The sequence below is a fragment of the Saccopteryx leptura genome, chromosome 12 (assembly GCF_036850995.1).
Source record: "Saccopteryx leptura isolate mSacLep1 chromosome 12, mSacLep1_pri_phased_curated, whole genome shotgun sequence".
NCBI lineage: Eukaryota > Metazoa > Chordata > Mammalia > Chiroptera > Emballonuridae > Saccopteryx > Saccopteryx leptura.
Window position 1 is genome coordinate 26,460,394 of NC_089514.1, and position 24,033 is coordinate 26,484,426.

Below are 24,033 nucleotides of genomic sequence, written 5' to 3' on the forward strand. Positions count from 1 at the left end.
TTGAAACTCCGACGTCACTGGCTTGAGAGCGGGCTCAATCAGTTTAAGCACAGCTCACTAGCTTGAACCCAAGATTGCTGGCTTGAGCAAGCAGTCACTCACTCTGCTGTAGCCCTCCAGTCAAGGCACATATGAGAAAGCAATAAATGAACAACTAAGGTGCCACAATGAAGAATTGATGCTTCTCATGTCTCTCCCTTCCTATCTGTCTATCCTTATCTGTCCCTTCCTCTGTCTCTCTTTCTGTCTCTGTCACACAAAAAAATACTATGCATGTATTACTTAAATTAATACTCATCTGTACTATATGCATAAATACTTACTAACTTTTTATTTTGATTTCTGTATATCAATAGTACATCGATGGCCTTGTAAAGAAGACACTGTCCCTGACTTCAAAGCTTTTGCTATCATTTAAAATATAGAATTCTTCTACATAAATTATATAATTTAGGATTTACAGGAGTCAGTAATAAGATTTAGCAGTAAAACAGAAAGAACTCCAGGAAGGAAAGGGAAACACCAGTGTGGAAGCAAATATTAGGGAAAATGTTGGTACAAAGATGGTAGTAGAGATCTTTTTGAAGAAGAGAACATGTAAGAGAATCCCAAGTAAGGATCAAAGGCATCAGGAAAAGTCTTAGATGACAACAAGGAAGAGGCATTATTTAAGAAGAGAACGGGAACCAGCCCATGGAGCTTAAAGTGTGTGGGGAAAAGTTGAGATGTGAAATTGGGAAATAGAATAGAGGTGGGTTATGAAGGACTAAATTAGAATTAGAGGGACACAATTTTCAGTTTTTGAACATAGAAATGAGGAGTGGGTTTTATAATATAATGGAATGACTGTACTTTGAATCAGCAAATCTGGTTTAGACATCCATCTTGGCCACTTAGCAGTAAAGTCACCTTAGGCAGGATACATTAGCTCTCCAAGTCATGATTATAACTTCTGTGAGTTGTCCTATGATGCAAATGAAATAATATATATTAAAGTTCTCTTGCTTTGTGAGCTCTGATCCAATTGATATATTACTTGTTGTCTAGTCTATAGTGACTATAAATTCCTGTAGTAAAGACATTAGACACTGTATATGGTCAGCATCTAGTAAATGCTTTAATTTGACATGCTGAAAGCAGTCTTTCTTAGAGCTCTAATTATGTATCCATTTGGGAAAAGTATTTAGACCATGGTAAAGACAAACTTACTATAGAAATTTATTATTATTTATTGAGGATCTTCTGGTAAATTTACTGTTAAATTATTTTTAAATGATTCATATTATATATATTATTTTTTTAAAATCCTTAACTTTTTCATTCTACAAAAAATGTTTCATGTAACTGTAATGTGCCAGACACAATGTTAAATAAAAAGGTAAAAAGACTGTAGCAGTAAACAGAGAAACTAATGTTCCTGCTCTCAGGAAGTTTACATTCTGGCAGTTCAAGACACTCAAAGCATTTAATGATTATTCTAATCTCTCAGTGAGTATGAAGGATGAAGAGTTCTGAATAAAGAGAAGATGTATTTCATTGTGGAGAGTGCAAAGATGGGCAAATTAATACTGTGTAATAGAAGTTGTAGGCAACATGGGGTGCCCTACAGACATGGAGTCATGTCTGTAGAAAGGGATTTTTCAATCCAATTGCCCATGTTTCTCTGGCTGTGGTCATCTTCAATTGCCTAAGTACAGGAAAATAACTGGTTTTGATTAAGGTTGGAACTTTGTCAGAAAATACAAGCAAGGGAGAGAGTAACAGGGAGTCAAAGGTGTTTCCAAGAGAGTACTTGTAATAATAGCAGAGTATGGGATCTAATTTGGATCGGGATGGAACCAAGGTCATGATAGATACTGAAAAAGTGACGTGAACATTGGATTGGCCATTTTGAATTTGAAGAATTTGAGTAAGATGAGAACTAAAGTAAGTGAACTGAAAGATTAGGAGGAGTGTGACCAGAAAGTAAAATGTTTAAAGATGAGAGTGTACAGGTAGTGATCATAATAAAACCATCATGGGGTGAACAGAAGAGCTAGTAATTGATGTGAGGTGTGGGAAAAGGTCACTGGAGAGGTGAGGAAGTACAGTATTGCAGAGTACAGGGCCTTGGATACAATAACCATGTGGATGCCAAAGCCACCAAACGGGGTGACAAGGCTAGAGGAGGGGAAAGGATTACAGTAAGGGACATGCTAGGGTTGTTAATTAGTGACGTGTTGGTAGATGGCTGCTACAAAGTAGATAGTTCATGGTAAAGTTGATGTTAGGGGCTTCTGAGAAGTTGGAGAATTTTAAAGGTAAAGGAGGAAAAAAGATGGGAAGGTGTCTAGGTAGCATCAGCTTCCACTGCAAAGAATGTGAAGGAGGCTTTGTAGGAAGAGATAGAAGATGAGCAAACATGAGATCTAATGTGCACTGGTGCAGTGGTAGGAGCAGAGGATGGAAGAGAATGAGAAATTGAAAATCGGGGTATGCATGTCACTAGTTCTCTGGATCCAGGTGATAATGAAAGACATTTAGGGGGGGGGGTTGGGGACTGCTAGTTTCTTGTGACAAGTAACAGGCATGTGAGATATAATGGGTTTAGTTGCCATGGTCTGTTGGGTAACTTTTCTTAATTAAAATGCGTGGTGCCACCATGATACTGTTCTCCTCGAGATATTCCAGCTCAGAAATCTCTAGTCTTGTGTGCAGGAGGCTCTCTGAGAGGCGGGGCTGGCTTTGGTTGGGCGTAGGTCATCTCACCACCAGCAGATCTGACCTGCCTGTTCTATTTGGCAGCTGTTGATTGAGTCTCCTATAACAATAGGCTTCTAGAAACCCTAAACCTAGGCACTCAAACTTCAAAAGAATAACCATAATTGTATATTGAAGGAATAAAGAAAATCAAGGGGGTAGGAGAGGGGCTGCTGTTTGACAACAGTGCCAAGATGCTTTGTGTGCCGGGAGAAGTCTCTTCTGTTTCCCCTGTATTCTGCCGTAACTGAGAATAAAGATACAGTGGTGTTATACAAAACTAGCCTTTTGTTACAAGGAAAATAAAGCCATGATATGTGGTTAGTTTTTCATTATTTGGTATGAAATGGGAATGGTCCAGGTTTCATTGAAATTACACTGACTTTCACACACAATTTTAAAAAGGCAAAACAAAGTTGAATGTTTAAGGATAGATAAGAGCAACAGAAGATTGATTCCGGGATGGGGTGGTTCTTTTAAATTTAATTCTGCAGGTGAAGTCTAAAGATTATAAGAGTTTTGAATTAATGAAAGTGTGGAGCTAACCTCCTTTAAAAAAATCAATTTCAAGGGGTAAAATTACACTTTAGTATTGCAGAAAATAGAACAGAATAGCTTAGCATTCCAGCAAGAACAAAAGGAGTTATTTGAAATGTTATTCAGCCCTCTCTCAAGATACCTCTTGAAAAATCAATGCCGATAAAGATCAGTATTGAGTAGAGAGTAGTATAAACCTTAAACCAGTGCACTTGTTAAATTTTCAAATTTTCATAAATTTTACAAAGGGTGTTATTTTTTTTAAAAGAGGATATGTTTATGAATATAAATTATTTGTAACTAATCTTTAAAAAAATCAATATTTTGATCAAATAATACATTTAGCTGCTCAACCTGTGTTTACTCCCTTTTCTTCACACTACATTTATTGACTTGACAGCTAGAGGAATATTGCAGCGGCTTCTATTCTCTCTTGATGCCTTTACCCCAAAGATATGAAAAATACCTTTACATTTTGCCCCTTGCCTGAAACACTTCTTTTCCAATTTCCTATCACTATGGTCCTCCAGCCTGCTCTTTCTCCCACGTCCTGTTTAACAATCTTAGTTTGGCCTGCCCTTGAAATTCTCCTCTTGACTGTGTGAAGGAATCTGAAAAAATACTGTAACTGTGTGAGAGATTACATACCCTCTGAATCTATGTGCCTGATTGTTTTCTGAATAAATGACCTAACTGTTTTCTGAATATATAATCCTTTTTTTTTCCTATCCCTATCCTAAATAGGTATTTTCAAGTATAAACACTACAGGAATATTTCTCTATTTTTTCCATGTTCTTCCATGGACAAAATAATACCTTTATTTTTTGTTAATCTTCAAAGCACAGACTTAGTAGCCATGTTTTTACTACTATAAGGAAATGGATTAAAAGAAATAAATGTTAAAAATCCAGATGAAAAGAAATGAAATAAATGTGTTTGATCATTCAGCAAATATTTATTAAGTCCTTACTACGTGTGACTATTCTGGGTGCTAAAACGCTGAGATAAATGGGAGCCATGTATGTATATTAACTACATATAATAAACTGGGTGTAAGTACAGACAGGAAATTATGAAGGTTGTAAAATTCCAGCTGGCAAACTGGAATTTTGTTAATGAGGAACCTTCTACTTTTCTTTTTTAATGTGTGCTGTAGCTCTCTCCCTTTGTCTGCACTTTGATCTGGGAGCTCTGTAACATCGGTGAGCTCCACAGTGCTGTTTATTTGAACGTATAAGTAATTTCTTAACTGAGATCTAAGAAGAGACGAACCTCTTAGTGGGTAGAAACATGGATGTCATGACACTTCCTGTGTTAACGGCTTCAGAATGTTTCTCTTGAATTAGGTCACAATCTCTGTCCTGTGGGCTGCATAAGGTTAGGGTATTTGAACTTCTTATAAAAATAACTTGATTGCCAAGGTGGAACCAATTATGGAAGCGAGAAGAGTTTTCTTAGTCTTAAATATCAAGTACAAACTTGTGCGGGTTGTGATGAGAAAGCAGTAGAATGTTTTAGAGTTTTACATTAGGTCTCATTGTTGCTTTATGTCATTAAACAAAGTAGAAAGGAAACACTAACATTTGATTGCTGCTCCCAAATCTGAACAGCCCTGCCTATGTTATAGGTGACATCTAGACAATTAATGATCCAAAGCTTCAGTCTATAAAGTGCTGGTGATGCTGAACTCAGTCATCTACAGTCTCTGGATCCCTTGTTTCCAGTTCCATGTTTTTTGTCTATCTGCAAGTTAAGAAGGGCAAGAGGGTCTGACCAGGCGGTGGCACAGTGGATAGAGCATCGGACTGGAATGCGGAGGACCCAGGTTTAAAACCCCGAGGTCGCCAGTTTGAGTGTGGGTTCATCTGGTTTGAGCAAGGCTCGCCAGCTTGAGCCCTGAGTCGCTGGCTTGAGCAAGGGGTCACTCAGTCTGCTGTAGCTCCCTGGTCAAGGCACATATGAGAAAGCAATCAATGAACAACTAAGGTGTCACAATGAAGAATTGGTGCTTCTCATCTCTCTCCCTTCCTGTCTGTCTGTCCCTATCTGTCCCTCTCTCTCTCTGTGTTACAAAAAAATAAAAAAGGAAGGGCAAGAGGTTTATTGACCTTCCTCAGAAGGAAAGATCTGCTCCTCTGTTTCTTTTCTTCTTTTCCATGTTAAAACTCAAACACCTCTTTCTTCCCCCAATGCTAAATAAATGGCAAGGATGGCCATAGTGTGTATACTCTTTTAAAAACATTAATGACAGATCATAAACCAAAAGAAAAATAGAAAACAATACTAAAAGAAGGACAGAGTCAAGTAGTAAATGGGGAAAGAAGAGAAAAATTATACTATCAAATGAGAATTAAGGTAAGCTTCAAGTGAAATAAGCCAGGCAGAGAAAGAAAAAAATCATGTGACCTCACTCATTTGAGGAATCTAATGAACAATGTGAACTGAGGAATGGAATAGAGGCAGAGGTGGGGTCTAAGGAACCAGAGGGACAGCGGTCAGAGGGAAAGGGGAGGAGAGGATGGGATCAGAGAAGGGAAAGAGATTGGTGAAATTATATATACATTACACAGCGTTATAGAGAGCGGGACAGCAAATCCTGGATGAAAGAAGGGAGGGTGTTGGGGGAAGGGGCAAGGGGGATGTTGAGGGGAACACGGGGGTGGGGGTGATATATTTGGTGGGACACTTGAATCGATGTAAACACAATAAATTAAAATCAATAAAATAAAAATTAAAAAAAAATTAAGTTAAGCTTCTGCAATTGAGAAGAAACTTAGCTCTGAGATTCTAGTGAACAAAGCAAAAAAAAAAAAAAATAGAAGCACCGTGGATTCTAACTGATGGTCAGGGGAAACAAAATTTTTTCTAGCTCTATCCTGACCTGTGGTGGCGCAGTGGATAAAGCGTAGACCTGGAAATGCTGAGGTTGCCGGTTCAAAACCCTGGGCTTGCCTGGTCAAGGCACATATGGGAGTTGATGCTTCCAGCTCCTCCCCACCTTCTCTCTCTCTGTCTCTCCTTTCTCTCCCTCTGTCTCTCCCTCTCCTCTCTAAAATGAATAAATAAATTTAAAAAATAAAAAAACCCACATTACTCAGCAATAAAAAAGAATGACATTTAAAATTTTTTTTTTCTAGCTCTAAATCATTAAAATAATTTATCATCTGGGCATTAAAATAGGAGTCATTGTACATCCTATACAATAAAATGGATAGAGACTGCATTAGCAATTTTATTAAAAGTCCTATTGGCATTTCTTAGATTTTTCCTAGATAAATACATAGCATGTAAATGTTGGAGCTAGCATTCAAACTACTACTGTTCGAAACTATTATAAAAAAGCTCATTATAATATTTTCAAAGTAGTTCTTTACTACTCACTACCGTCAGTCCCTAACTCCGTACTCCATTAACTGTAGTATTCCAATTATTCCCCAAAATAGTTAATACAGTCATTAATAGTACTGGTTTCCCCCACAGTGGAAATAATCCTACGAAGTTACATGTGAACCCCAGAATCTGAAATTGGGACAAGATGTGTAAGATCATCTATTCTAGTAGATAGTAAATGTGAGTGTTCATAACAGTGCCCTGGCAAGCTTGGTAAAAAACAGATTTCCAAACCCAGCTCCCCAAAATTCTGATTTAGTAGTTCAGGGTATAGGTATATGTTTTTTGATTTTGTCTTTTTAAAGAAATTATGCAGTCAGTCATTTATGAATTACTAATCTAATCCTTATTCCCATCTAACACAGGAATCCTCAGTCCACATTGCTGGGAGTCAGTTGCCCAGACCATGTTGAGGAACATCTTAACTTCATGAGAAAAGATTTTCATTATTGGAAAGTTCTGTCAAATCATATTTTTCCACTAACATAACAACTTTAAGAATGTTTCATTTCATTTCTGTTTAAGCTTTCATTGATCAGGGCTACTAAGCCTTCAAAATTTCTCTTTCTATAGTCTATATAGTAAGTATTTGATGATATTGAAAATATGTAAATGGGAACTCTATTAAAATAATTCTTTAGGGAATTATTTTGTGAGGGAAATTGAACCATGTGGCTGTTTATCCCTAAAGTATATTTATTGTAAGTTGGAATATATTTTTTTGTTAAAATTGGCAAGTCTTAAACATTATCTGTTTCTAATACTAAAAGACTTTGAACATCTTTATATCAATAATACTATCAAATTGATAGTTTCATTGGAGATTAATCTTATTTCCTTTGGTTTTTTAACATATTTTGGAGTTATTTACTTACAGTAATTATTGCTATTTCGAATGCTTCTCTAAAAATTCTGCCTCTAGTAAATGACTTTCATTGCACTGCTTACAGCCCTGATGTTTAGAATGTGACTTGAATTGAAGATCTTAGACTGTTTAACATGAATAATAAATGACTGGAATAATTTATGAGTTATGCATTTCAAATTAAGTGACTAACAAAGAAATAAAATTTCACATTAAAACATGGAATACATTTTCCTAAGAAAGATTCATTAGATGTGTATGCGTCCCATGTGGTAAACAGGGTTATGTGAAATGGCATGAAAATAAACTTAAGGTAGAGGGAAATAAATTAATTAGAGCTGTCATATTTCTCAAGGGGAGAGAAATATACAAAAGAGCAATTACTTTGCAATTGTGCATTAGGAAGGCGAGACGACTGTCGAACTGTTTTCTTCATTCTTCACATTTTTAAAATATAAATTGATTGGGTTTTCAATATAAGCGGTGTTGGGGAGAATTTAGGAAATGATTAGACTAGATGAGGGCTCTCATTCAGGGCTGTCAAAGCACAGGTAGCTAGAGGCAATGTAATTTCTTCACACAGGCTGGTATCTGGAAGTTCTTTGCTCAGGGCAGAGTACAGGAGTTAAAATGCTGCCTCATTCTAGGGGACTCCAGAGTCAAGAAGCAATCTCGACACCGGGTCATCATTCAGCTGCCAGCCAACGGAGGCAGGGACTGCACTGAGCCTCTCTACGAGGAGAAGGCCTGCGAGGCCCCACAGGCATGCCAGAGCTACAGGTAACGGAGTTAACGAGAAAGCACTGTGACCGATGCATTAGGCAGCATACTTGAAGTCCAACCCTGTCCCATAGGTTCAGTGGCATTTGGGGTGTTTGTGGCTGTAGGTGCCATCTCTTGCCTTTTTAAAAGAGCTGCTCTCCTACTGAGCTTATCTCCAGGGACACAATTACTTGTATGAATTTGCACACTGCAGTCTTAGCTCCAGGAGTTAGGGGAAAATTCTGATGTTGACGCAACTACAAGAAAGGCAGGGAAGTTGTTGATAATTATGAAACATATGTTCTGGGAAGCAATTCCTTTTCACTTAAAGGAATAGCCTAAGTATTCCTCCCTTGGCTCCAAAGAACACCTGTCCTGCCTAAACGATGGCATTCTTGCTCATGAAATGACATCTTTATCTCAGTGATGCTAGTAAGGTGTTTGTTCCATTCATTTAGGGGCACCTCAAGGAGAATTAAAGTTGTTGAAGCTGTATATTATCACCTTGATAATTATTAGAGAGGTTTTTCCTCAGCACTATTTATTAAAAGAAAGAACTGAGACTTAATGTGGTGTATAATTGCAATCCTGAAAACAAATGAAATATTATGGCATCATTGATGGAATGTGTGATCACAAAATAGCAATTTAAAGTGAAATTGATGGCAGATTGGCCATCTTAATTTATCTGTATTTAATTCTGAGATGACAAATAGTATAACTGCACGTTTACATAATGAACACTGACAACTATTAGAAGAAATGTACTTATTTGGTGGATTTGTTTTTGTAAAGTGTATTATAATGACAGTGTCTGAGTTACCACTACCATGCTCACTGAGAGAGTCCTATACAAAAGGCTCATGACATGAATGTAGTTTTGTAACTTGAATAGAAAATAAACATACCTTAATTAAACAGAATGCATCGCTTCTGGTACCATCTGGTATATCTGCTGGCAGTCCTAATCACTAAAAAGGCTAAATGCTCCTTGTGGAGTTTATTCTTTTAGAACTTGACCATAATGAACTCTGTCTCCACTGCCACAGAAAGTACTTTTATGTTATTGCCGCTTTTGATAATTGTCTTGGAGATCTAAATTGAATTTAGATGGGACTGAATATTGTCAAATAAACTTCTGTGTGCAGTGGTCAAAGCCATGTTCTCCATATGGTTTCTGTTCTTTTCTTGCAGGTGGAAGACGCACAAATGGCGTAGGTGCCAGTTAGTCCCTTGGAGCGTGCGACAGGACAGCCCGGGGGCGCAGGAGGGCTGCGGGCCCGGACGACAGGCAAGAGGTGGGAGGCCGCACTCCACAGCGGATTTGCTTTTTATGTCTCCAGCATCTCTAACTTAGCCACCAGCTGGATGGGTTTGCCATCTGATGCCATGCTCAGCCACCGGAGCAGAGCAGATACAACTCTGCTTACCACTTAGTCTACCTAATGCCAGAGCATGGAAAGTTGCCTTTTTAAATTGTGTCCTTTGTTCTTTGACATTACCCATAATTCCTCTGGCTGAATTCTTCCCTCATTGATCTCTAGAAGATAATCTAACGAAGCTCTCAAGGTGGTTATGACATAGATTGTACACTGTAGTTTGTTTTTGTTGTTGTTGTTAGATTTTGGATTATGGTGTCTCATAACACTTTTGCTTGTTACTTTAACAATCAACAAGATCCTTATATCCGTGCCCAACTGCATTATTTATGTGCACTATAGATACAATATGATTGGTTACCTTTTCCAGAAAGTCTCAGCAATGACATCCCTGTCATTGCCATGGCTATCCTACTTCTGTTCATATGCAGGACTGATTTTTAAATGGCAGATTCATGTACTCGAATTCTGCCATATGTGAACAGCAATCTGTCTGCACTGTGAGCTAACATGAATTCATGCAGAAATGAGTCCTGGAAATGTTTCCAGCTTGCCACCATTATTTACTGGATATTGTAAATAATACTTACATTTGAAGCTTTGGAACATATTATTATACATGTAGCAAATTCAGTCTTTAGAGAGTACATGATTTTTTTTTTTACTCATATTGACTCAGCATGTAATTTCTACATAACTAAAATGTAGCTGAATATGCAATTGAACACACAGCCACCACCTCTCTGATTTATACGATGTTTTGCTCCCTCCATTGTAGTTATATTATTTGAAGACGATGCAAACATCTGAGCATACAGAACAGAATGCCAGCTTCTGCTGAGGTGACCTGGAACCCCCTTTTCTTTACAATGAGAAGTTTGCTTTCCTAATTTGGGAAAAACAGCTACTTTTTTGTAAAAATCTTCTATTTATGATCATCATTTTAGAAGTATTTATTTTAACCATAAAATTTAATATATAAATAATACAAACCACCTAGTGATTTTTAGGATTTTATTTTAGATGCCTAATTTTCTTTATGTATCCTCCACCATGAACTTTAGCTAAAAAAATAACCGTGTCTGTTTACCATGAAAGAGACTTGGGTATTTAGAATTGAAAGTCATTCCCCCCCACCCCATTTCAAATCACTCATCAAGAAACTGAGTGATACGAGACATTCTTATCATGCCCTACTAATTTCTTCTTGAATGAAACTTGTGTTAGCGAGCAATTTGGGTCCTCCTTGGAGTTTATAATGAAAACAGGTATTGGTTTAGAAATGAGCAAAAGTAGTTTTAGTTCTTGTTCCTTCACCAATACAGTGTGAGTCTTATTCATTACTTCACTTTCTGGGATAAATTGATTCCCGGAAAGTAATGAAGTAATGAATAAGACTCACTCTGTAATTAGAAGATTATAGTTATGATCATTGCTGGCCTATGAAGGAGTTAACTCCTGTGATGTTGTACAAAAACTGCAGAGTCTATAATCATAGGGTTTGTAATCTTCATACAACAGCAGATGGTTAACACTTTCATAGACCGGCAGGATATTTCTGGCAGACCAGCACAACTGATGTAAGTAAACTGGTGGTCCACTGATCTAAATAAACTGAGACCCGGAAAGTTGAAGTAATGAACAAGAGTCAGACTATAATTAGAAGATTATAGACCCAATAATTGCTGGTCCATGAAAGAGTTAACCACCCGGATGTCATATGAAAATTATAGAGTCTATAATCATTGGGAAATTTCTGATGAACCAGCCATTGAAAACCACTAATTTAGATGAAAGAAAAAGGAAAAAGGGGTTGGACCAAATGATCTTTTAGGATTATTCCAATTTTCATATTCTAAAATCTATGCACAGTAATACCCAAGCATCCAAGTGTGAAATGAAAGCAGGTAAAACAGATGAAAGCCATATTTGTATAAACTACCATGGGAGAAAATCTGACACACGGTAGAAACAGCACAAGCGTGAACACAGCTTCAGGTCTAAACTCTTTAACCTAATAACTGCAGAACCTTGGTTCATTTATTTCCTGCCTCTGAGGCTGGGAACATAATGACCCTCACAGTGCTTTGCACATATTAAGTCTCATTAAATGTTAAACCTTTCCCCTTCCTGTGAGATCATGGCCCCAATGAAAGTGCGCATAGCTCATAGTAGGCATAAAAGCAGCAATACTAACATGGGTCTTTTGTATTTTTGACACAAAGTCTGTATGAAAGCTGTTCTTTCTATGATTACTATATAATCTTTTCATTTCCAGATCTGAAAATTTCTATTCGTTCTTCATCCTGGGTGACTGCCTTGTAATATCTAATACTGTGACCCACACTTACTGTGAAAAGGGGTCTTTGGCTTCCTCAATGCTGTCCTCTCCTGCCTTTCTGATTGCTTCATTTTTGGTTTCTTGTTACTGGTTTCTCTTCTTCTGCCTGTACTTAAATAATGAGGTCGAATCTTGGGATACATGTCAGGCTACTTACTCTATCTTGGCAGTGTTTTCTATTTCCAAGCTGTTTAGAAAGAGAAAGTCATTTCTGCATAAATATACAAAGAAGAATCCTCTTAAATTCCATATGAAGACTACCTTGGTTGCTTTGGTAGATTTAAAGATTATTTTTTTTCTTGGAGACTATATTTCTAAAGAAACATGAAATGAGAATCAAGAGTGTAGAAATATATTTTGGTAGTCATGGCAAGGCAAAATGTTCTTCCTTCAATGGACATGGCTGGCTGTCTTCAGAACTCTGTATGATTGACCTGTCAGATTCTTGCTATTTTCATCTAGTCAGAGACTTAAAAAGTACCAGCTTGTACTGGGTTTTTTTTGTGTGTGTTTTGGTTTTTTTTTAATTTTTTTTAATTTTTCTGAAGTTAGAAGCAGAGAAGCAGTGAGACAGACTCTGGCATGTGCCCGACCGGGATCCACCCGGCATGCCCACCAGGGGGCGATGCTCTGCCCATCTGGGACGTTGCTCTGTTGTAGCCTGAGCCATTCTAGCGCCTGGGGCAGAGGCCACAGAGCCATCCTCAGCACCCCCCAACTTTGCTCCGATGGAGCCTTGGCTGCGGGAGGGGGAGAGAGAGACAGAGAGGAAGGAGAGGGGGAGGGGTGGAGAAGCAGATGGACACTTCTCCTGTGTGCCCTAGCCGGGAATTGAACTTGGGACTTTCACACACTGGGCCTATGCTTTACTGCTGAGCCAACCAGTCAGGGCCTGTGCTGATTTTTAATGATTAAAATAATTTTTCAGTAAGGATTAGCATCATTCAGCGAAGACGATAGAGAAGCTGCCCCCTGTCCTCCCTACTACATCAGATTTTCTCATTGCAGTCACTCACTCCACTGTGATTGTATTCAGAAGGCTGTGTAGAAAGAGCCATAAGTTTCAGGTAAGAATGAAGATGTTCAAGCCAAGGAGCTTACATTCGGTTAGGGAAATGACATCACTGGTTTATTAACTATGTGCTTCTCCTACACATTTATGCAACATGTAGAAGTTAAAGACTGAAACTGATCCATGGCAAAAGCAACAATTTGAAGCTAAAGAGCTTAAGAAAGATGTCAAGGATGAGCTGGAACTTGACTTGTACCATAATATTAGAATTAGCAGGAAGGAAAAAAAATACAAAATAAGATCAATTCTATAAGCTAAGCATTTGAAGTAAGCAAAATAAAAACATCAAATGTGTTCACAGAATAGTGGGAATTGAAGATCTGAAGGTATGATCTGGAGCCTGGGGTGATTTTGTAGAAAGTTATAAATGTCAGGATCAGTCTTTCAGACCTTGTTCAATAGGTCGTAGGAGCAGGCACGCGATGAAAGCAGTGTTTCATCTGTCAGTGTGTACGGAATAAATTAAGGAGATAGGACGCGTGGGTCTGTATGCCAGCTAGTACACTATGTAGCAACGCAAGGAGGAAGTAGTAGAGTCCAAGGAATTATAGTGGCAGGACTGGGCAAAAATAAGTGGATCTTCAACATACAATAGAAGAAAATAATTTTAGGATTTAGTGGCAAGCAATAGCAGAAGTAAAAATAAACAGGTCAAAGATGATTATATGATTCTTTAACTCCAATATTTGTAGCTTGAGAATAGTTATAATATTAGTGAAAATTCTTAGATCTGAATGTAGAGCTGGTTTTAGAAAGTATTTTTTGTATATTGTGTTAGAGGTGCTAGCAGGGGAGCCAATTAAATATCCAAGTATGCATTGGAAATGTAGCTATTGACATAGCTTAAGACAGAAGATAGAAATTTGGATAAAATTTCCAGAAAGGGTTTTGATGAAGTCACAGAAGCTCAATTCTCTAAAATAAACTGTATACAGAGGGGAACATAGTTATTGTATAATATTTTACCATTAATAGATTTTTTTTCCTATAATCTATTTGCATTTATACGCTGTTTAGGCATTTCGTTATACCTAAAGAACCTAAATGCTATTATCTTTAAATTACTATTTCCTTGCTGGGTCAGAAATGACATCCAATGAACTAAAATGTAAGAGCTAACTTTATCATTCTATGATTCTAAAGGTAGAAACTTATCCCATAGATTTTATCAAACTATCGGTCTAGACCAGTGATCAGTAAACAATAGCCCATGCACTAAATACAACCCACCGTCTTTTTTTTTATCATTAAAGTTTTACTGGACCATAGCCATACCCACTTCCTTACCTAATAATGGTGATGGCTGCTTTCAGGATACAAGTCAAAACTGAGTACAGCCAGCCCTACATATCCACGGGGTCCACATCTGCAGATTCAACCAACCACAAATGGAAAATATATCTTTTTAATGTTGTATTGTTGCTGACGTGTACTCTGTGGTTGGGCCTATGATGGTAGTGTCTGTACTGAACACCTACAGACTGTTTTTCTTGTCATTATTCCCTAAACAATACAGCACAGCAACTATTTACATAGCTTTTACATTGTATTAGGTATTATAACTAATCTAGAGATCATGTAAAGTATATGGGAGGATGTGTGTAAATCCTACTTCGTTTTATATAAGAAACATGGACGTCCTCCAATTTTGGTATGGGTGGTGCTGGAATCAGTTCTCGTGCACAAAGAGGGCTGGCAGTGGTTGTTACAGAAACCGCTCACAGAGCCAAGAATATTTACTGTCTATTTTAGAGTTATGAGAGCGAGCAGTGGACTGTCACAGTAGTAAAATAACATGCCGATAGGATGAAATAGCTGCATTTTTTTTTGTGTAGAATTTAAGAATAAAATTTTGACTCTAAAAACTTCAGTAGTAAAAAAATTAAAAAAGAATTAAAGGTAAAACCAGATAATACTATAGGATAAGGAAGAAAAGAGAGAATTCTCTTGTCTAGAAGACAATAAATCACACCCAAGAAGTGGACATCAAGTTAATTTACTAAGTATGCACAGAAAAGAAAGAATGTGTGTGTCTCAGCAGAATACTTACAAAATCACTTGTTTGGATTCAGCTTTTCTCAAATGACTTGAACCTTCTGTATTAGTAGAAACATTACATGGAATCCTCTTTGACCAGTTCACTAGCCAACCATCCCAAGTCTCCTTTAATCTGGTCACCTGCACTTACTTTTCAACATCTATTAACAATAACATGGCCAGTGTCGTCAGACTGTCATTCTGAGTATTAATAGTCCTAGCAACACAATTGTTCTAGTTGTAGGAACTATCTGTGGTGACTCATTTCAAAGGATTTGGAAAGTAGTTATGGTCCCAGAGTCTCACAATAACCAGCTGTAACCACTTACCATCTCAGTGCTGACACTCACCACAGAGCAAATTAGTGAGACTCTGCCTTACCCTGAAATAAGTTAGAATAGCACAGGCATAAAAATATAGAAAGATTCTATTCCAAGTCAATACAGTCTTAACCAAGACTACATTCTATAGATTTCAAGACTATGTGAAAATACCTTCTGAACTGTTGTTACATTAGAACACAAAGTGCTTTAAAAGAAAATCAATATACTTCTGAAAATGTGAAAAGTACACAAGAATTTATGATTATGCATGACCAAATTCCTTTGCATTTGTAAGGAAAAGTGAAATAACAGTGAAGCAAAATTTTATATCAGTAATTCCTAGCATCACCAGTAATTTTTGTCCAATTTTCCACAAATTGGATAAGCCAGTGGTTGGCAAACTCATTAGTCAACAGAGCCAAATATCAACAGTACAATGATTGAAATTTCTTTTGAGAGCCAAATTTTTTAAACTTAAACTATATAGATAGGTACATTGTTATTAATTTAATTACAGTACTCCTAAGCTGGCCTTTGATAAAAACGTCCTCAATCTGATTGAGCCACATGTGGCTTGCAAGCTGCGGTTTGCCAATCACTGGATAGGCCAGTGGTAGTCAACCTGATTCCTACCGCCCACTAGTGGGCATTCCAGCTTTCATGGTGGGCGATAGTGGAGCAACCAAAGTATAAATAAAAAGATAGATTTAACTATAGTAAGTTGTTTTATAAAGATTTATTCTGCCAAATTTAGTGAAAATCCAACATAAAGTACTTGGTAAGTAATTATTATTATATGCTTTAACTTGCTGTAACTCTGCTTTATAAATTTTATAAAGTAAAGTTACTTCCCTACTTTATAAATCACCATTACTATGGAACCGGTGGGTAGTTAGAAAATTTTACTACTAACAGAGATACAAAAGTAGGTGGTAGGTATAAAAAGGTTGACTACCCCTGGGATAGGCTATTTTTCTACAAACAGTGTATTTTCCTAAACTCATCAAGTGTTTCTATAGAAGCATTAGAAATCTTTTGTAAAATAGATGCTTAAAACTTTGTCTTAATAGTTGTATCAGTCTACTTGAGCTACTGTAACAAAATAATATAGACTAGGTAGCTTAAACAATCGAAATTTGTTTCTCACACTTCTGGAAACTGGAAAGTCCAAGATCAAGGTGCGGGCTAGATCTTTCTTCCTGGCTTTCCTCACATGGCAGAAAGAGAGCAAGCTCTTTGGTCTCTTTTTTTTTTATTTTTTTTTATTAAATGAGAGGTGGGGGAAAGAGAGACAGACTCCCACAGGCGCCCAGCTGGGATCCACCTGGCAAGCTCCCTACCAGGCAATGCTCTGCTATCTGGGGCTGCTGTTCCATTGCTTGGCAACAGAGCTATTTCAACACCTGAGGTGAAGCCACCTAGCCATCCTCAGTGCTTGGGGCCAACTTGCTCAAACTGTTTGAGCCATGGCTACAGGAGAGGAAGAGAGAGAAAGAGAGGAGTGAGGGGGGGGGGGAAGAGGTAGAGAAACAGGTGGTTGCTTCTCCTGTATGCCCTGACTGGGAATTGAACCTGGGACTTCCACATGCTGGGCTGATGCTCTACCACTGAGCCAACCGGCCAGTGCCTCTGGTCTCTTTTTATAAGGACACTAATCCCTCATGAAGGTCCCACCCTCAAGACCTCATCTAAGTTTTATTTTCTCCCAAAGACCACCTTTCCAAATACATCATTATCGGGGTTTAGGGTCTCAACATATGAATTTGGGGTAACACAATTCAGTCCATAACAATAATGAAGGATCAGTATTTTTAAATACAATTTCTATCCCAATGTACAGATTTGTAAGTTTGTTAATATTATCTCTCCCAGAAAGCTGTGAAAACAGAGTAAGACCAGTCCTTATAAGCCAATTCAAACTTCCTAAATATCATTCAATACAGTTCATTATTTTATAAAGCAAATATTTATTGAATACATACCACTTTTCATGTGGCCAACATGGTACTGCACCCAGCCTATTGAGAAAATAAAAGTATTTAACAAATAGTTTCTATTTATTCTTATCCTAATAAATATACTATAGGTATACATGACTCAGATGACAAGAAAAATGGCAGGAAGTAAAACTGTATGTTTGAGGAACAGTGCATTGACCATTTTGCATAGAGATCCTATGAGTGAGTTGGAGGCAAGTGTCACAGTCTAGGGAATTTATCCAGGTGTATTTGAATACCAGAAGGAAGAGAAGGAGGAAGAGGAGGAGGAGGAAGAAAAGGAGGAGGATTTTTTCAATAGAAAAATGGAAGTAGTGAAGAATCTTAGCAAAGCTTTGGGTATGGGCAATCAATGGTATATTCCAGGAAATTTTATCTAATGGTATAAGAACTAGAAACAGAGAGGAAAGATACTTTAAAGAAGGAATTGACAGGATTTGGCAACTTTAAAACTTGAATCATTCTTAGATATTATATCATGTGGAAATTTTAGAGGACCAGGATATAGGCATCTTTCCTATAATATTTCTAATAAAAGATATGCAAATAATATGAAATTAAGTTCACATTCTATTTTTAAGTGAATAGCTCATATTTGCTTCACACTATTGGAATTATTATGTATGAATGTGAATAGAACTGTAACCTCTACTGTCTTTCTTCTCTGCTCATATTTCTACAATTTGGATGGCATTTAGAAGGCTGAATTATGGGTTTATCAGTGATGATGTCATTGAAACCTACACATAATAGCTGTAGCTTGAGTTACTATTACATTTGCATTAAAAATAAAATACATGTCTCATAAAAATGACAATTTTGAACAATTTCCTTATTTTTTCTTTATGACTCCCCTAAGGGACAATATCAATCACTACTTAATATCAATCATATATTTAAAATGTATACATGTTATTCCAGTGTTTATTACTTTGGGACACATTTATAACTAAGAGTATAATGCAAAAGTGCCATAGATTAGATGCTGAGGTTTCATACAAATAACTTGAAATTTGCTCTTGCTCAATCTCCATGTTCTCATGCTGTCTCCTGACAAGCGTACTTCTGTAAAGAAGATGGAACTGGAGCTAACGATCGCCAGGGTCAACCCTGACTAGCCTAATCCTCCAGCCCCTCTGTATCCTTGCCTGCCAATGGTATTCATTATAATGTTGACCTGTTACTAAGATCTGACATCAATCTCTGTACGTGGAAGCCAGTGTGATCCAGATGTATTCCCAAATCTAGACCCCTTCTCACCCTGTGTCTCTTACTGGTTAATAAGATTAGAAAAGGAAAGTCTTAAGAGAAAAGAGAAAGTTTTCATTCTTCCTCTACCAAAATTAAATCTAAACTTTGTAGAATGTGAAATATAAGTATTTAACTACATTTATGCTGTTGTATTTTGTGAACAAATATGCTTCAATTAAGTGGCTTACTATATTGATGCCCTGGTCATATAAGAGGAAGGTCAAGAAGGAGGAAGGGGAGGAGTAGGAAGAAGAGGAGGAAGATTTTTTCAATAGAAGAATGGAATTTTTTTCATGTTTTAGAAATTAAATTTAATGGGGTGACATTGGTCAGTACTCTTTTTGCTTAAATTCTGGGACACTATGTTGTTGTTGTTTTACCGCTAACATTTTAAAGGCATTATTGAGGTTTTGCCCAGAATATCTGGACCAGTTTATTTCAGCAACTCACATTAATCTTTTATTTCCAGAGACTGTTATTTAATAGGAAGAAAAATAACAGAAGTGGAAAACAAACAAGAGAAAAAAGAACAATGGAGCTTGCTTTAAAGGAATTTCTCCCAGAATTATTTTAAAAATAATTATTTAATTATTTAAAAAATAATTTTTAAAACCTTATTTGGCTAAATTGGTAACTAATTTAGTATTTATTAGTTACCAACCAATAATTTTCCCATGCTTTATTTATATAAACTATTATTTTAAACTTCTAATTTTTCTGTTTTTAAATAATATCTTCTTCTTTTCTGTGAATACTAGCATCCTAATAGGCTATGTATTCCTACAAATACTAGCATCCTAGTCAATCTGAGAATTTTGGTTTTGTTTCTATAAGAGCCCTGTCATAAAATGATGATTAGCATTTTCTATTTTTTTAAGGAGCTCATAAAATCAGCTTGACACTGTGGTGTGTCTGTGATGGTCCCTCAATGCTCCATTTGTTGTTAGGCAGTTAGTTACCCTTCCTCGATCCCAGTAGGGGATCTGTCTGAGCTGCTCCTCTGGGAGCTGATTATTATTTCCTAGTAACTCCTCATACAAGGACTCCCACGTATATTATGAGCATCAGTCAGTCTGGGGTTCATTGGTAACTATTTCAGATCAATAAAAAAAGAAAAGTCCATTTATTGTCCTCTTTCTGCCAGAGTTACATTCACAACTTGCAATTAGGAAGTGTTATTTAGCAAACTTGTCAGTGAAAATCTCTTTTCCACAGAGGAAGACGAAGATCGTTATAGCCACCTAGTTACCAACAGGAGCCCTCGTGCATTATTTATAGGTTTGGTCTTCTAAGCACAATTAGGTCTCTTGGTAACTAACTCTTGCTCACATTAAGCCTTTCTTTCTCATTTCTACATGATTTATTCTCACTATTGCCATTTTTTTTTCATAACTATAGGAAAAATCACTTCTCTAATCACTGGATCGGCTGAACAGAGTCTGTCTCTGGCTGTTGCTATGGGATAAACCATGTGACTATCGCTCAATTTAATAAATCAGGTCTCAAAGCTCCTTGAACTCTTCGTTGCATATAATCCAACAGCTTTCACTACATCAGGGCATTGATCTTATTCTGGTTCCTGTAATGAACTTCTCTGTGCACATTTTAGATCTAGTAGTTTATTTCACTCTGATTATTCAAAGTAAATGACAACGTGGTTTCACCTGCTGTATGGTAATTCTGTAGACCAGTAACGCTTCTTTTTTTCTGCATCCTGAATAACAAGGAAGTTTTATTCCTTTTCAAGGAAATGAAGAGGAGCAAACACATTCTAGATTTTATTAGGTTGATTTCACAGTTGCTTTGGTAGCCTTCCATTTACATCATCAGAGATGCATAAGACTAATAGCATGTCCTTTTCGCTCAAGCCAATGTTATCTGCTGCCTTTCATTCCAGGAACCTTTATTATCCTCCTCTTTAAAACATAGCACAGAGTTCAGCATACATGAAAACATTCTACTTATTGACTCTATTTATTCTACTTATTAATCTTTTTAAATTTAAATTTAAGGGAAATTTTAATAATACACAAAAGTAAAGAGAATTTTTTTTTTTTTTTTTTTGTATTTTTCTGAAGCTGGAAACGGGGAGAGACAGTCAGACAGACTCCCGCATGCGCCCGACCGGGATCCACCCGGCACGCCCACCAGGGGCAACGCTCTGCCCACCAGGGGGCGATGCTCTGCCCCTCTGGGGCGTAGCTCTGCCGCGACCAGAGCCACTCTAGCGCCTGGGGCAGAGGCCAAGGAGCCATCCCCAGCGCCTGGGCCATCTTTGCTCCAATGGAGCCTTGGCTGTGGGAGGGGAAGAGAGAGACAGAGAGGAAGGAGGGGGGTGGAGAAGCAAATGGGCGCTTCTCCTATGTGCCCTGGCCGGGAATCAAACCCGGGTCCCCCACACGCCAGGACGACGCTCTACCGCTGAGCCAACCGGCCAGGGCTTAAAGAGAATATTTTAATGAATACTAGTAGTATAACCATCACTCTCTCAGCCTCAACAGTTTTTACCACGTTGCCATTCTTGGTCAACTGTTACTCTTCACTCACTCACTGGGATATTTTAAAGCAACTTCCAGGTGAGCTATATGCCATCCATAAATATTATATAATTTTTAAACATAGCGGTATTGTCATAGCACTAACCAAAATCAACAATAGTTCTTTAATATCATCTAATATTCAGACCATGTTAAATTTGCCTTCATTGTCTCAAAAGTGTCTGTTTATAATCAGTTTATTTGTTTAAATCAGGGTTCATAATTCTCCACATTACATTTGGTTAGAAAATTAAGTCACTTTGAAACCAACAATTCCACCTCCCCTTTTGAGAGCATTCACTTGTTTAAAAAACTGGTTTTCTTATTTTTTTTCCCAACATTTTCTCAATGTTGATGGGCTGAGTTTACCTGGCTTGATTCATGTATAACATACAAGTCAGTCACATGGATGTCTCCTTGACATGTCTCCCTGACCTTCAGCCTGCTGCACGCAGCCTGTCCATGACACGTCAATAAAAAGTGCTGGGCCTCAATAAATAAAGCAAAATTATCAATAAAATAAATGGATATAATCAACAGAGGATTCAATATGGAATTTTACTTTACAATAATTATTTTGATGTTTGCTGACCTCACTAAGAAGCTTTCATGAATTATTTATAGGACAGCATGGTTTCGGGCCCATCTTTCTAAAAAGACCTCAGCCCAAAGCAGAACCTGATTAGCCACAGATATACACGCTCCACCTGCAAACACAGACACAGCTGTCTGAGTATACGGAACGTTTTGGTGTTCTAGGAAACCATGCCTAGTATGATGAATCCTCTCTACAGTGAGGGCCACCCTGCTTTCAGTGTCTTAGAAATGATTTTTAAGATTTGTAAAGTTGAGAGATCAGCTGATTTCCTTTCCAAACATTTATATTTTTCTCACCCCAGTAGCAGGAAGCTGATTTCAGATTGCATTCCTGTGTTTGAATTGTTTTATTTCCTCTAAGTCAGAATAGAAACAAGTTGAGATGTGTGATGTATTTTCAACGTCTGGTACAAATGGTGGTGTCGCCCCTTGTTGGCAAAGCACTGCATGAGGAATCCAGTCAAAGTACACGGTCTAAAATCTCAGATAAGGGACGTGGAGAGCGGAGTGGGTGTGAAAACAGATATGAGAATTTTACATATTTTTTCCCTGTTCAACTAGTCAAAATACTTTTTTATGTACTGCAAGTATATAGGGAAAAGGGCTTTAGATCTTTGCAAATAGTATAGATCTGCACAAAATTAGTTTCTGTATTGTGCTGGTAGAGGTTTTATTTTGTTTTGGTTTTTTGATATTACTTAATGTGATAATAGTTGGAGCAATTCTGCGATAGAACTTGTGAGAAAGGTGAGAAAGAACCTTAGAGAGAACCTGAATGGAGAACCTAAAACAATTTCATTTCGTTTCTCAAAAGATTTATAATCAGGTCTGTGTTTCAGAGAGCCAAATTGGGCGAGTGGGTTAAAGTAGTCTTATTTCAAGAAACTGAGGTTTAGTTTTTAAATTTTCTATTAGTTGTAAACAGTGCAACCTGCTTCAAAGCCTAGAGTTCTGTTAGGCTCAAATCTCCTATTTTATGAATTTAGCATTCTTGGGGTTCCTACATATCTGATTAATAAAAAGTCTAGTATCTTCCTCTTTATCAATTCTTCCTCTTGAGCCTCCACGGGCCAACTATCTCCACAAACCAGCATGCTTACTAAGCCTGAAGTGTTTAAGGAGTCAACTCTGCTTCCACAGGTGACGGAAGAGCTGCAAAATCATTAACATATCACATCATGGGGATTTCTCCTACATCAATCCACAGATAACATTCTTCCAAACTATACTGTATGGATGCCTTTTTCGGCCCACTGCTTGGACAGGTTCCCAGGAGCTCCAAGTTTAAAGCTTGTTTTGCTCATTTTCACATGCTCAGCCATTGTTTCCCTAAGCTTGGCACAATGCCAGAGCGATTGGTACCAGAGGACTTTCTTTCTTAGCCACAAATCTCAGCAAGACCCCTCCGTGTGTCTTCAATAATGAAGTCTGCTGGGTCTGCAATCTCAATGTGCATAAGGAAATCTGAGCTGCTTGAAAAACATGCATGTCCATTGACCCCACACATAGCATTCTTGTTCAGGAGCTCTGGAATGAATCCAAGAATCTTCTAGTTTAATAGCATTCCAGCTGTCTCTGATGTAAGTGGATATATATATATATATATAATATATATAACCTACTAGAGCAGTGGTCTCAATCCACTGCTGCACATTTATATCATCTGGGAACTTTAAAAAGATGCTCAGGCCCAGGACGCTGTTCTCCCATCAATTAAATCAGAAGGTTTGAGTTGAGCAAGGGTATGACCATTTTCCAAAAGTTATTCTGGTGATTTTAATGTACAGTCAGATTTAGAGGCATATGATAAACACAGATCACCAGACAGCTCCTCTCCTAGTGGTGAGTTTCTTTGGGGCATTTAAAGGTTTTTCCTCTCACGTAGCCTTCATAAAGGCCACTTTTGAGCACTCTACCAGGTTTTAATATCTTTAAATTTCACGTTCCCCTGTATTTCCCCCTAAAATTGTCCTTTCCAGGATTGTGAGTACTAAATAAAGGGGTATCTGTAGCTAAAAAATAGATGAGTATTCACCTACATTTGCACAATTATGTAACTTTTCCTGTAGCAGCTGCAACAAATTGTGTTCACCTACACAGAAAAAGCCTTCCTTTGCTAGAATTGTTATATCCTTGTGCACACCCCATCACATAGCCCTACACCACTACGTGTTACATTTTAGTGTACAGATTCAGAGAGCGTTG

General features: G+C 37.5%; 1 protein-coding gene across 1 annotated transcript in view; it reads left to right on the forward strand.

Moving 5' to 3' along the window:
- The window catches only part of THSD7A (thrombospondin type 1 domain containing 7A), a 391,822-nt gene that overhangs the window by 308,442 nt on the left and 59,347 nt on the right, over positions 1 to 24,033 (forward strand). Inside the window, exons 10-11 of the mRNA XM_066354435.1 lie at positions 8,180 to 8,312; positions 9,489 to 9,592. Coding sequence (XP_066210532.1) covers positions 8,180 to 8,312; positions 9,489 to 9,592 — 237 coding nt within the window. The remainder of the gene's footprint in view (positions 1 to 8,179; positions 8,313 to 9,488; positions 9,593 to 24,033) is intronic.